The 14,258-nt window shown below is 35.7% G+C and overlaps 1 protein-coding gene across 5 annotated transcripts in view; it reads left to right on the top strand.

The window, feature by feature from the left end:
* UBR3 (ubiquitin protein ligase E3 component n-recognin 3) overlaps positions 1-14,258 on the top strand; it is a 101,959-nt gene that overhangs the window by 54,033 nt on the left and 33,668 nt on the right. For 3 of the 5 annotated variants that reach the window (XM_041472774.1, XM_041472776.1, XM_041472778.1), the window contains 5 exons: positions 4,057-4,206; positions 4,697-4,830; positions 6,889-6,999; positions 8,532-8,744; positions 9,569-9,705. In XM_041472774.1, the coding sequence (XP_041328708.1) occupies positions 4,057-4,206; positions 4,697-4,830; positions 6,889-6,999; positions 8,532-8,744; positions 9,569-9,705 (745 nt within the window). The remainder of the gene's footprint in view (positions 1-4,056; positions 4,207-4,696; positions 4,831-6,888; positions 7,000-8,531; positions 8,745-9,568; positions 9,706-14,258) is intronic. The other 2 variants (XM_041472775.1, XM_041472777.1) reach the window with 1 other exon arrangement.

Consider the following 14,258-nt stretch of genomic DNA (forward strand, 5'->3'; position numbering starts at 1 on the left):
AGGGGTGGTGAGGCCTTAGCTCCCTTGTTCTGTGACTGTTTCAGTTGTTGTCATTTGGGCAATTTTATATTATTATCACTGGTAAAATGTGAGAACTGTTGTAATTGGTTTGGGGTATAGCACTTAAAAACTACATAATACCTTTCTATTGACAGTGCAGAAGATTGGAAATACTCAGAAAACAAATGTGCCTAGGAAGAGATAGGAATAATGGAGAATAGCCAAAGCTTAAAGGTTATTTTATTATAAACCCATATAACTCTTAGTTTATAAAGTGTTTAATAAAGTGCACAGAGGCACTGTTAATCCCCTGAGGTATTCCTCTTTGATTGTTGGGATGCTGCAATGAAACATGGCTTAAAAGGAAGTTACCTAATTACGTGTTAATTATTCAATATTAAATGTGTCTCATTTTACTGGCAGAATTTATTTATTTGAATTGGCATACACAAATTCATCTGAGATTCTGAAAATAAAGGTTGGCATTTTCTTTCACATAGTTACAGTAGAAAAAAATTCCAATTATGTAGCACTTTCCATTTGTGCCCCCTGTTACTTTCTATTTATATTCTGTGACATCTGCAGAACTGCATTGCCATTCAAGCTTGCCTGGAAGTAATTAGGTGAAATTTAGAAACAGTTATGTTAATGAACTAGGCTAGAACAGCATCCACTGTGCTGTTTTTAGCTGTTTGACTGCAGGATAAACAAAAAAAGGAGAAAATAAACCAAGAAAAGTGTTTTAAGAACAGCAGACAGAGCTCTTAATGTGTCTGAGGGACTGTCCAGAGAGTCAAAAATGTGGTGTTGGTTTCAGCTCCCGAGGTCTTCCTGCTCCTGGTTATAGCTCCTGGTTACAGCTCCTCTGAGCTGTTCACAAGCACTGCCCCAGAGTGAGACCATGGTTTATCTTGTGATGTGGAACTCTGTGCAAGAACTTCGTAACCTTCAGAAGGGACTTGATAAGAACAAAATTAAACCACTCAGTTCTAGGTTAGTAGTAGTCTTTAACAAATTACAGTTATATTTGTAAAGCTCTGTCTGTCTGAATTTTATAAAAACATAATATGATCTGTTCCAGGCAAGCTGCTGAACTACTTATCGTAATTGGTAAATGAAAATTGGTAAATTGGTTAGGTTTTTAATTATAAATGCTAAGATTAATTTCTTCAATAGTTTTCTATCACATCTCTGAAGTGGCTGGTGTAATTTTTAAACTTTTGTAATGCATCCTCATAAGTATGCAGGTGATCTTTTATATCTTTCTTACAATGTGTGTCTTAGCAGGATGCCATTTTGTCCTTCACGAAACATTCCTTAGTTAGACTTAAAAAGAAGCGCAGAGTCTTAATGCAAGGTGACATATATTTCCTAACACTCAATCTTCTGAACCCAGATAGAAAAATAAATTAGGTACTGATCTCTTGAGAATGTATATGCTGGGTCAGGGCAAAGAATATTAGCATACTAATAGTTGCTTTGATACCAAGGGGCCTCTTTGACACAATGTGTGCAGCAGGACAAATGTTGACTACAGTCAGTGGAGATTGTGAACTATATTGGCTGTGCTTACAAAGCCCTTTTGGTTTGGGGGCTTTGCTGGGTAGAGGAAATAACAGAATGTATCATTAGCTCTGGAGAGTAGAAATGAAATTAAGTTCAGGTAGCAATGCATTCTGCAGTACATCAGTGTGCTAGTTTTGAGCAGATTGATCAGTAATTTGTTAGGAGGTAGGAACTGCTAGGTTTTTGTAATTTTGTGTCTCTACTTCTATTGGTACAAAACTAACCAAAGAGCTAAATATTTAACTTTTGAAAAACTCCTGGGAGCTACAAGGTTTGGCTCTTCTCTGGATTTCTGTCACAGTTTAAATTTGTCCATCCTCATTCAGTATTTTAAGGTTCATATTTATTCAGATTTTTGAAATAATTCCCAAGGACAAAGAAAAATTCCAGAACCCACTGAAAGGAGATGAGACAAATCTCATGACAGAAACTTGGTGAACTGATAGCAGTACCATATGTCTTACCTTGTATTTTTCACTGGCTCCTTCTTTACACACTGCCATCGTTAGGACAAGTCTGTGAAACCAATTAGGTTAAATCCTTGGAGCTAGTTTGAGTAATTGAGGTTTATCAGAGTCCATTCAAAAGAAGAGAGGGGTTTTGTTTGGTTACAGTTTTTCTGGTATGCCTACTTATTTGAGATTTTAATTTCTTGCCAATATCCCTTTGTTTTCTTTTACTAGCTCAGGTGCAAATTACTTTATTAGGAAACCTTCCTTGGTGCTAGTAGCTTACTTTCCTTGAAAATTTATTGTTTGCCAGAATAGCCTAGCTACATCCACATCTAAGTAGTTGTGAAGGAAGCATGCACTTTATCATTGAGTTCTAAAATTAAATTAACCTGATTTTTATGTCCCTGTTCCCCGTAGGCAATAAAAATATAAATTGCATGTATTGAACTGATTTTAAACACCTTTTAAATCCTAAGTTCTGGGTTTTTTTCATTCAAGTTAAAACATAGGCAATTTGTGATGAATTAATGGTATTTTGTAAATTAAATATTGACAGATTTTTGATTACTTCCATTGAATTGCTCTAAATCAGATTGATACATTGTATTCTCTTTCTACACTTCTGAAAAATACTGAATGGTTGCATATTTTCTGTTGTATTGACAGTATTTTAGAAAAGGAGGGAAAAGCGAACTGAAACTCTAGTGCTTGTCATTTCTTGCATTTGATACAAAGGTGTACATGATCATACATTACACAATTATGAGGGGATATTAAATATAAAAAATTGCATTTAGTGTTTACTTCCTCCCTTCTCTGCTACCATTTGCTTTTAAGTTTCCTGGATGTTTTAGACATTTGCAGTTGATGCATTGTGCTTTTTATTTCATCGTACGTCTGGCTGCCACTAGATGGTGATAGACATGTGTACAATATTAACAACTGCACATCAGTGAAGATCAGGGCTCATTTTCATATGACCCTCAATAATTGACTAGGAAATCAGTACTTACTAGAACAGTGTAATTTTGATTCAGCCCTGTGAGCAAGAGCATTGCATGGAGCTTTTTATAGCAAAGAAATATTCTGCCTGGCACCCAACATGCCTCTCCTTATGGCAGCAGTCTCCTGTGCCAAATTTGTAGTAGACTTTCAGAAGACAGCAGTTCTCCTAAAAACAATTCTGCATGAGGACTGTTGCTGTACTCAAGGTTTTTGGATTCTCTATTCAGTACCTCAGCCTGCTTAATTACAGGGATAAAGGGTATGGTTGAAGTTTGGGAGGAAGTGTTTTCCTTTAGAAAAAACTTATTCTAGGAAAGATGCAAAGAACCCACATATTCTAGGTCAAGAGGCTGACTGTATGGGTTTCTGAGCAGCCAGGAGTGGATCATTTAGTCCTAAGGTGCTTTTCTTTCAAATCAATAAAGAATTCTTCACTGTCATCGTAACATAACATAAAATGGCTTGCTCTGAAATCAGCACCACCAACTGCCATGTGATGGAAGATGTGTGAAGTGCAGTGGCTTTGATACTTCAGAGCTGGACCTTAGCCTTGATTGTTTCTGTGCACCTAGGAAGGAGCAAGGTGGAACATGAAGAAAACAGATGGTCATTTTTCCTTCAAATGGTTGTTTCAGTCAGCTAATCGGGTTTTACTAGAGACTCATATTGTTGCCCTTCATCTCTCTATGTTCCAAGTTTTAAGTATATCTAATGAGATAGAAGTTAGATCTCTGTTTTATAGAAGTTTTTAAGAGATCAACTTTTATATGAAGCTCAAATGAAACATTTAATTCCACAGGGAGTAATTTTGCCTATTGAAAAAACATACATTCATTTTGTAGGTGTCTTTCTTGGAAGCAGAAAGGTTCTTTTCAAGCAACTGACAATGTTTTAGTTGTAGATAAACTAGAGAAATTATTTTGTACTTTTTTCATCACTACCTCAATGCAGACGGATTGGACATCCTTACATGGAAATCCTCAATTGGATTTCTTTACTTCTGTTTAACATAAGTTTTCTTATTTGTTTTTAGAATCACCAGATGCTGACATTGCCATGGAGGTAGCTACATCCGAACAGCATGTTTCTGAGGCAATATATGACTGTGTTATTTGTGGACAAAGTGGCCCTTCTACTGAAGACAGACCTACAGGGCTAGTTGTACTATTACAGGCATCCTCAGGTATGACTGTGTGGCTTGTAGGAAAAGCAGTGTTTCTGCAGCTTTTAGCATGTGTGCGTAAATCCTGTTGTGTCTCGTGAAGTCTGGAAGCACAGGGTTTTCTGTGTTGTTTATGGGTGGTCCTCTATGAGACACATAAGGAGCTTTTTAAAAGTTTGGAGAAAGAACAAGTAGTTTAATTCCCTCCTACTTTCTATTAGCTTTTGCAAATGCAGCAGTGCATTACAGACCTGCAGGAAAATCAGTACTGGAGGGAAAAGAAAATTAAACAGCCATCAGTGTATCTGCATGTAAATACAAATGTTAGTGGGTATAGGTGTTTGTGTGTATATATATATAAAATGTACAAGTGCAAAAGAACTCTCAGTATTTAGATTATTTAGTAAGTTTTTACTTTTTACCATCAACAAAGCACATTATAGTTACAAACCAAAATTGCCTGATTGTTTGTTACCCGTGGCATCATGTGTTGCTACTTCTCTTCTCGCAGTGTTGGGGCAGTGCCGCAACAGCAGCGAGCCGAGGAGACTCCCCACTACTGAAGAGGAGCAGATCTACCCCTGGGATACGTGTGCGGCGCTGCACGACGTGAGGCTGACAACGCTGCAGCGGTACTTCAAAGATGTAAGGATGTCATGTGAGCTAGACTAGCACTTAAGAAAAATTTGTTTGTAAAAAGTTAAATGAAATTGCTATTTAGTGAATGCTTTTACATGTTGCAGTCATTCTGAAGTGTTTACATTTGATAGGTTTTTTATTTTTAAATAGTTTCTGTCTTTCTCCCATTATGTTTTTGGCAATAGGCGTCTAGTATATCTACAGGCTACACAGTCATTAAACATCCACACAAATACTCTCTAGAAGGTGTTTCACAATCCAGTGTGACCACACAATTGAAATTTGTGTTCACTGTCTAAGCAAACACCTGTTCTCTTGTAGCCATTCAGAAAACCCAGTCAAGGAATTACTCTTAATCAGGCAAAAGTATTTTGGAAGGGCAAAGTGGAAAGAGTTGTTTTAGTTTTAATCTGTAACAGATTTCTGAGCCACTACAGAGAAGGGGAGTATGAGTAGATGGGAAGAAGAAACCAAGAGAATGCATCCTCTTCTACTGAATACTCTGCACAACATCTGAAGTTCAATTTTACATTAATTGATAGTAAATGTCTGCTTTGCAGTTCTGTTAGCTGTTCTGAACAGTTCTACACTACTTCACAAAGCCAAGTTACAGCTTTTCACGTTTAATTTTGAGAACCAATTTTTGTTGCTTAGCAGGACATATTCAATTGTAGACCTTTGTGGAAGGGCTGCCTGTCACTTCCCTTGCTAGTGCCTAAAACAGCTATGTAAGATAATACACAGCTGTTCTGAGAAATCATTTTTGGGGAAAATAATATGGAACCTGTGATGCTAAATTAGCTTCTATAGAATAGTCCTCGGTGAGATGCCAGCTTTTCAGTGTATCTAACTAAATAATGAGCCTTTAGAAGCTTAAAGATTGTCTTTAAAGTAGGAAAACTGGCGATTTTTATTCTAACGTATTTGCTAGCTTTTTCATAATGACATCCACAGATAATTAAGATTTACCAACTGCAGCCAGCAGGAGAAAGTCTTTCTTATTTTATGGCCTGAGAGGCTTACAGCACATTATGATTTACAGGTGGAGGCATGGTAAACAGGAGCATGCCCCATAGCTAAAATTTGTGATTTTGTTTTGATTTCCTGCTCATATGCAGAGAAAAAAAAATGATACTAGGACACCCTTAGAAAATGCAAGTATCAGAGTTGTTCATGGTACTCTGATTTTGCATCATACATTAAGACTGTTTTAGGGTTGGTCCACGCAAAAAATTATTTTCCAATTCTGGTAGCCATAAATCTTTGTCTGTGCTTTAAATGTATAACCAGAATGTACATTTCAGTATGTGTATGAAATTTTTGAGAAATGGAAATTTAATACTTAGACTGACTATATTTGCATATTCTGCGAGAGAATTTTCTAGAATTCTTTATAAATTTGCCAGAGGTGATTGTTTCTTCAGGTCATTATTTTCTGAAAAAAATACCAGTGGGGTAACTTTTTAGGACTTGTGGGCTGTAAGTGCAGTCTTCCAATAAGGCCAATGTTTTCAAAACAAACTTACTATACAACTGAGTTCTCAAAACAACTATTTGTTCTCTTTTCCAATTATGATGAGTTATATATGATGCTGTTCAACAACTCATTAAACCCCCTAAGTGTTTACACTGAATTTTAATAACAGATTGTGGTTTAATTATATAACTATGGTATTGTTATTTTGGTTATCTACTAAACTGAATGAAATGTCTTGGAACAGTATATTGCCCTTGTAAATGGGATCACTTCTGCTATTGGAACAGCTGTTGGAGTTAGAGCCACCTTCATGCAGTAATACAAGAGATTCCTTAAAGAAGTTATCTTAAGTGACAAGAACTGCAGAAGTTTAACTATTGCAAAGAATAGCGTAATAGCTGCCGTGTCAGTCAGCATAAATAAACACTTTTTAGAAGATATTTTTTATTTCCTCAGGATATCTTTCATTGGGTAGCATGCAAATAGAAATCCTATCTATCTGGCAAATCTTGAAGTTTTAGTAAATACTTTTACAGCTTTATGTATAATGGTTGTTGTTTTTTCTTACTGTTGTTGCTTTGATTTAGAGTTCCTGCCTACAAGCAGTGTCAATAGGCTGGGAAGGAGGTGTTTATGTACAAACCTGTGGTCACACTTTACACATAGATTGTCACAAATCTTACATGGAATCCTTACGGGTAAGTGAAACTGAGGGTCATAGTTGTTTATTTGGATCTGAACTGCTTTTACGGAAATCAGTTGGATTTATGCTGTTCAAATCAGATCAATCCAATGTTTTGTATGCCTGTACAAAAGTTTCATTATGTTTTGAGAACTTAATAACTTAATCTCTTATTGCATCTAGACATTATTAACAAAAGTACTTTGTTTTCTGTTATTCTGATATATCTGAAAAAATCTTGTGCAAAATTAACCAGCACAAAAAAATAAAGACTAAGTGATGACTTCTTTTTTCATGTGAACTAGCATTTTTGTTCAAGATTACTTTACAGGGTATTTCTTCAGGTTTTGGGTTTGTGGGTCTTTTGGTGGGGTTTTGTTTGTTTGGGGGAGGGGGATGGTTGGTGGATGAGGGTGTTTGTAGTTTTTGTTAGTTGGTTTTTCTGGTTTAGGATTTTTTTGGTAATTTTTGTTGATTTCTTTTCATTTTGAGAAACTGTGAGCAATTCCTTGTATTTTTAGTATCAGCATTGCTCCTACTGTGTAAAGCTTAACCTCTAAAGAAACTAGAAGGTGTGCAACCTTTCTTGGATCCCATGATGAATTCTTTTCTGTATTCATTTAAATTTGCTTGCAGCAGTAATTGTATCATCAAGATAAATATAAAATATAATAAAAATCACATAAAGTAATGTAGCAGCAAAATCTGGACTTTCATGGTAGAGTCTCCCTTTACAGAATTTTGGAAAAGTGATTTTTTGCATCATATAAATTCTAAAGTAATTTTTCTGGTGGATTCTCTATTAAAGTTGAAACAAACTTCTATTCCATGCAATTGAATTCTTGAAGATTCTAGATTATTTAAGTGAACTTCTTATCCTAGCATGTTTTCCTAGTACATAGATGAGTGCATAATAAATTTGACTATTTACTACCATTTTTAGGACTGAAATAATTTATATAGACCTGTGTTGATCTGGATAAAACATTTATTTTTACATAATACAGTTAGATGTCAACATGCGAAGCCATGGAGGCAACTCACGAAGTTGAATCAAGGTTTCTTGCCAGTTAACGGGAGTACTGAGGACACATCCTCACTTTCCAAATGTGTACTTCTGTGCCCATTCTTTCATCCTTCATGTAATACAAGAAATAATCAGTTTTCTTTTCATGCTGCCTGCCAATGGCTACTTGATTAGGTTTTTTTCAGCCTGTACTTGGAGTCTCAAACTTTATGGGAATTGTCAGAAAGAAACAACACACATGAAATGTTGGAAATACTCCATTGAAGTCTTTCTACTTTATTCTGGGGATATTGTTGACAATGGAGAGTGCTTAAAAATCAGGAAAATTAATTGAGTTGGAGGATTGTAAGACATCTTTAGTAGCTAAGACCTTTGTCAGTAAAATGGATAACTATTCTAATTATTCTTTCTTTACAGTTTTAGGTTTTAGACTTAGTTTTTTCCGCTATACACCTGAAATATCAAGCTAAAAAACAATAATCGTTCACAAATTTCAGCTCCATCTTTTTTATTTCTTTTAGAATGACCAAGTCCTCCAGGGTTTTTCAGTGGACAAAGGAGAATTTACCTGTCCCCTGTGTAGGCAGTTTGCCAACAGCGTTCTTCCTTGTTATCCTGGAAACAACATGGAAAGAAGCGTTTGGCAAAGTCACAGTAACAAGTGTATGCAAGATCTTGTGCAAGAGGTGGAAGACCTTCAAGAACAGCTGGGAACTTTCCCAGTAAGCATCAGTGTAAGGCAGAAAGATCCTTGTTAATTTGCCTCTACCTTTCAGTTTTTACGTTATATTGCATTTGTGATATCTTAGAATCCTGGCAACCTCGGAAAGTTCCTTTACTTCTGATACTGAAGGCAACATACTATTGTTTTCTTATCAAGAAACTTAGGGCATTTACTGCATTACCTACTAAAAATAAACAGTTGAAAGCTGTGACATTAATATAATGTCATTGAAAGCTGTGACATGTCATTAATATAATTTTTTATAGAGTACATTTTCAGTTTTCTCCATAGTAATTTGCATAGAACGAAGTCATGTAATATAAAGTATAATTACAATTTTCATGCAATGAAAAAGCAGCAATAGTCTTGTAACAGGGAGCTATTTAAACAATGCCTCTAAAGAGCTTTTAAGATATTGGACTATTAATTTTACAGAAATATCCATTTGCAGATGCTCATGTGTTACAAAGCTTCATGAGGTCCTCTGAATGACAGCATAAATTATATTAAATTTTGTTACCTTCAAGTCTTGATGGAGATGCTTTGTGGTTCTGCATTCCTGTATAGTGCAAATATACTTTAAAATAGCACAAGCACTGAGATTCTTAAACTTAGGAGATGGACAAACCAGTTATGTTTTCATATTCAGAACAAATCAGAATAACTTTCCAAAATATCCTGACACTTCTGTGAGACAGAATACTGACTTTTCATGCATATTTTTTCGTAACCTGCAAATGTGTTTTACAGATATGAAAGTGCTACGCTTTACAATCAGCTACTGCATTTCTTCAGGTAAAATTAACTAATCTTCTTTTGTGTCTTTGTTCATAGTCTGAAACCAACCTCAGTAAAGAAATGGAATCTGTAATGAAAGATATAAAAAGTACCACACAGAAGAAGTATACAGATTATAGTAAGACTCCTGGATCACCTGACAATGATTTCCTGTTTATGTATTCTGTAGCCAGGTGGGTATGTTTTTCTTTTTATATTTTTTCTTTTGTATTTCTCACGAATGGTATTAGTCACTAGATAGCTTTCTTCTTTTAAAAAAAAAGCATTTAAAAATATTTCATCCTCTCCGAAAAGGACTTTTTGCATACTCAGTACATCAAGGTTACATTTTCTGATTTTCATATACAGGCATTATGCAAGATGAAAACATGTGTCTTTCAGTTCATTTTTACTATGTGTAGCAGTGGCACAAAACCCAGAGAACATTGTCGTATGCTTATTTAGTCTTCTTCTTAATTCAAGGTTTTGCTTTCCATAAATCAAAATTTTATGTTGCATTTCTTATTTGGCTTTCCTTTCCCAAATTGTCTAATCTACTTTATCTGTCTTCTACAGAATGAGACTTTTTCTGTATCACAGCCATATTGCTAGTTTTTTTTAATCACAAGGTGTTTTTTATCTCTCTGCCACACATTAGTTTTATTTACTTAAAAGAATATCACAGAAGGAGCTTTTTTTATTACATCAGTAACCAGGAATTTCTCTTTACATAGTCTTTAGACTTCTAAAAACTGTCAAAACCAGCAGCGTTTTTTTGGCGATGTTTGATTGTTGTTTTAGAGCTGTCAGTGTCACATACGTTCTCCAAGAAAATCAGCCCCTCCTTCTTTACCTTTCATGTTAAGGTAGTCTGAATGGTTAATCCATTCAGAGTTACTGTAATACCAGGTTTTCCCATAAGAGCTTGATATACTCACTAAGCAAATAATTTTCTAAAGTCTGACTTACTGAGGCCTGCAGGGAAGGTGCTGACTGCAGAGAAACTGCAAGCATAGAAGTGATGCCATTGAGTAGCATTTTTTACTGCAGTTTCATAAACTCTCATGGCTGAGTGTCTTTAGTATATAAGCAGTGGAAATATTCAAGGCTTGGCTCAGCAGGACTCAGAGGTTCCATTCATCAGGACTCTCTAAGGTTTCGCTTTTCACAGGAGGTTAGATCATCTAATTTCTAGAATTCTCCTCCCTCTCAGATTATTGTATTATTCTATTAAGAGAAATACTGTCTGTATTCTTTCAGAGTATTTTAACTGATACAGAAGAGCTATGAAATTGTATACATATCAAGCTAAAGGATTATTCTGTATTTTTGAATTATATATGCTAGATGAGGATAAGTAGTGTTGGGATTTTTAGCAATTATGTGTTTGATAAATACAGTTAAATACTGTTCCAAAAATACAAAGGACTCAAAATTAATATTTCATGTATCGAAGTATGATTGCTTGCAACTGTAACTTGACATGTCATTTAAGATACAAAAATGGTGTTAAAATACATTTCTGGGTGCAATGTTATATAACTTTTAAAATGCTAGCTAAACATATTTTAAATGTATCTGTGTATTACTTTTATATTTACACACAGAGCTCAAGATTTATTTTCACTCAAAGAGTTAAAAATACCTCAAACCAGAACAGCATTTCATTGCTGCTTGCACTGCTGGAGAGAGAAATTGTGGCTGACCACTAAGATTAGGATATGTCACTTGTACTCCTTGTGACCTCTTCCTGTTAGGGTTAGACTTGTGTCACCAATTTTCCATTTATTCATGTTTGAGAAATTTCAGGTGTTGGATCCAGCCTTCTGTATTGTTACTATAACTCATAAGATCACTTACGAGGGAACCTGGCAGATCAGCTTCAAGGTGGTTAACTTGTCTTGCTTTTCAGTGCAGCAATCCAGATTTACATGCTTCTACTACTTGATAATTGCATAAGAACAGCAGGGTTAAAAAAAATTAAACTTGTAAATAGACATTTTAATATAGCTTTAGAGTTTGTATTTATGGAAATAAATCTGTACATCGTCTTCCAAACTGGAAGAGTTTGCTTTGTAGGATTTTATTATTTCAAGAACTCAAACAACTGACTATCCATGATTAAAATTACATACTGAAGTAGTTTTACTTTCTGTAAATTATTCCTGTCATTCGACCTGTTTCTCCCTTATTTCCATCCAGAGTTTTTCTTGAGGTAATGATACCCTTGTGTTCCTGTACCAACCAGTAACCTTTGAGCATTTCTAGTTCCAGCTGTTCTGAAGCATTTAATTGTTTTTGGTCAGACCATCTACAGCTTTCACAGTTTTTCCTGGTATTTAACTTTTGCTTAGATGAGCATTTGAATACAATGATATTTTTATTAACTCCGTATATTTCCGTGTGAATTAAATGCTCTTAATCTTCTTATAAGTCATGTTCCATTTTCAAGCAGAAAATGACATCATCTCCTGTCCTAAAAGATGCTGGTTTACAGCTGAATGCCAGCTTTGCAGTGGATTACTGCATGCTGGAATGGGGATGTGAATGTGAAACAATAGGTAGCCAGTTGCTGCAGGTTATTCTTACTCCTTCAGGAAAAAAGGAACTTAGTTTTCTTCATTTTTGCTTACCCAGGTATATGTCACCAGTAGCAGAGAAAAAAAAATACAAAAGAACTCTACCACCTTATGGAAGGGCTAGCTGCTGTCTGTCTTCCTAGCAAAAGAGGCATTCTGGGTCTTGGCATCCTGATTTGCATGCACAGCTGGAACAGCAGCTCCTTGGCTACCTCCTGCTTTTCCAAGAGTCATATCTTGTTAAATTTGTACCCTTTTCATGCATTCCTCATTGTCTTTGCTGACATTTATGAGATGAGTGTAGGTGTCATTCCCAAATCACGTGTGCCTAGCTTTAGTTGTAATAGTTCCACATTCAAAGCACTGAAGACTGTCATTTGAGGTGTTGTCTTGGAGGACTGCTTATGTATTGCACAGCAGCAGGTTTCATGCTTTTGTTGGCTGTACAAACAAACCTTTTGGCTTTTCTGTCAGCTATGTATAGACTAATGTAAGAGCCATGTGTTCTTTCCTTCTGAGTCTGTGTCTCAGTATCTGGGGTTTTTCCTTCTATATGTTGTGTTTCTAAATTGAAGTGAGAAAAATGATAGTGCTAGGTATGCTTTTTCTGTCCCAATAGGAAGGGCAAGTCCATCCAAATATATTCCCTTTCTGGAAAGGACACTGCATTTTTACTTCCCTCTACTCTGTCCTGGTATGAATTCTCAGAAATAGGAAATCACCCTTCCCACCCCCAATACATTCCTTTAACAAACGCCCCCAAGAAGGGATGAAGTAGGTCTGGTTTTAATCAGGAGTCAGGACAGCTGAGCAAAATCCATTTTTGCAGCGTTTTTTCTGTGAGTGAGGAGGATAAAGGCAGTGTCCTACAAAATGTTTTGCTCTACTGAATGATGCTGAGATTTCTATATTGGAAAAAGAAAATCTATAGAAATGTCTTCTTTCTCATTCTCTTTCCTTTATGTTGAGGATTCTGAGATAGCAAAAAATTCTTTAAGAGACCACTCAGTGTTCCACATTTCTATCAGATGCCCCCAGTTTTTCTTCATTACTTTTCTTCAGAAAAGGGCAGAGGGTACACAGATCTTCAAGGCAGAAGGGAGCTCAGATTAGGGAGAAGATACGCTGGTCTCCTTCAAAAATGATTGAGGTCTGTACCTGATGTAGGATATTTTCTGAAGGATAAGTGCTCATTTTCACAGAAGATGCTTTCTCTACTCTGCATTTTTATGCCAAGTTACAGATATGTTTTCAAAGAGACATATTGAAGGAAAAGGTTAATACTTACATTTCCGAGAAAGCTGAGCTATAAGGTGCTGCCTTTGAGGAGCTGGGGACAATGAGGAAGTGTGGGAGGTGAGAGTTGGTATCGTATACGTGAACGGAGTATGTGATTACCAAAATAACTTTCCTTACGTTCCTTATAGTAAAAAGTACTGTATGACACCTCATATGTACCACCAAGAGGTGTTTTTCAGAATTGTCCCTGAGGTTTTTTTTGTGAAATGGCACATATGCCTTCGTGAAAGGGAAAATGAAAATTGTAGGTCTAGAAAATTATTCTTAAACATTCAGGTAGTCTTTTTGATTTAAATCTTAATTATCTTCATTTTAATGGAAGACTCTCATTGATTTTGTTCTACATATTAGTTATCAGAATGTTCATAAAAATAACACTTACTGATTTCCTTCATATTCCCATGATGAACTAGCACATGCTGATCTACAGTTGCTATTCTGGCCACTAATATGAAATCCCTGTCCCTGCTTCCTTGCTGGTAGATTTTCAGAAGTTCAGTGAGCACTGCAAATCGCCTGAAGAGTGGAAAATTCCCCTGTCACACAGATGCCCTTATCAGCAGCAACCAGATGGAGCTCTGAGCAGGCACATTATCAATGTTAAATTGCCTTTTCTGAGTAGAGAGGATTAAAGCATTCCTTCAGAAATGGATGGCATAAGCTGCAAACTTAGGGATAGGAATATTGAGAAATGTTGCTATTTTAAAAACATAGGAAAATATCTTAACAAACAGTGCATATCAAAATGTATTATTCTTTCAAGCTGATGAAGCTGAAATTCTTGAAAATAATTTGTTTTGAATAAAAATAATCCTCTAGTTTCTTCTTAAATGGCGGGGGGCGGTGTGCTCTTAGCTTGGATGTTGTGT

The sequence above is a fragment of the Pyrgilauda ruficollis genome, unplaced genomic scaffold, assembly GCF_017590135.1.
Source record: "Pyrgilauda ruficollis isolate IOZ18807 unplaced genomic scaffold, ASM1759013v1 scaffold3, whole genome shotgun sequence".
Classification (NCBI taxonomy): domain Eukaryota; kingdom Metazoa; phylum Chordata; class Aves; order Passeriformes; family Passeridae; genus Pyrgilauda; species Pyrgilauda ruficollis.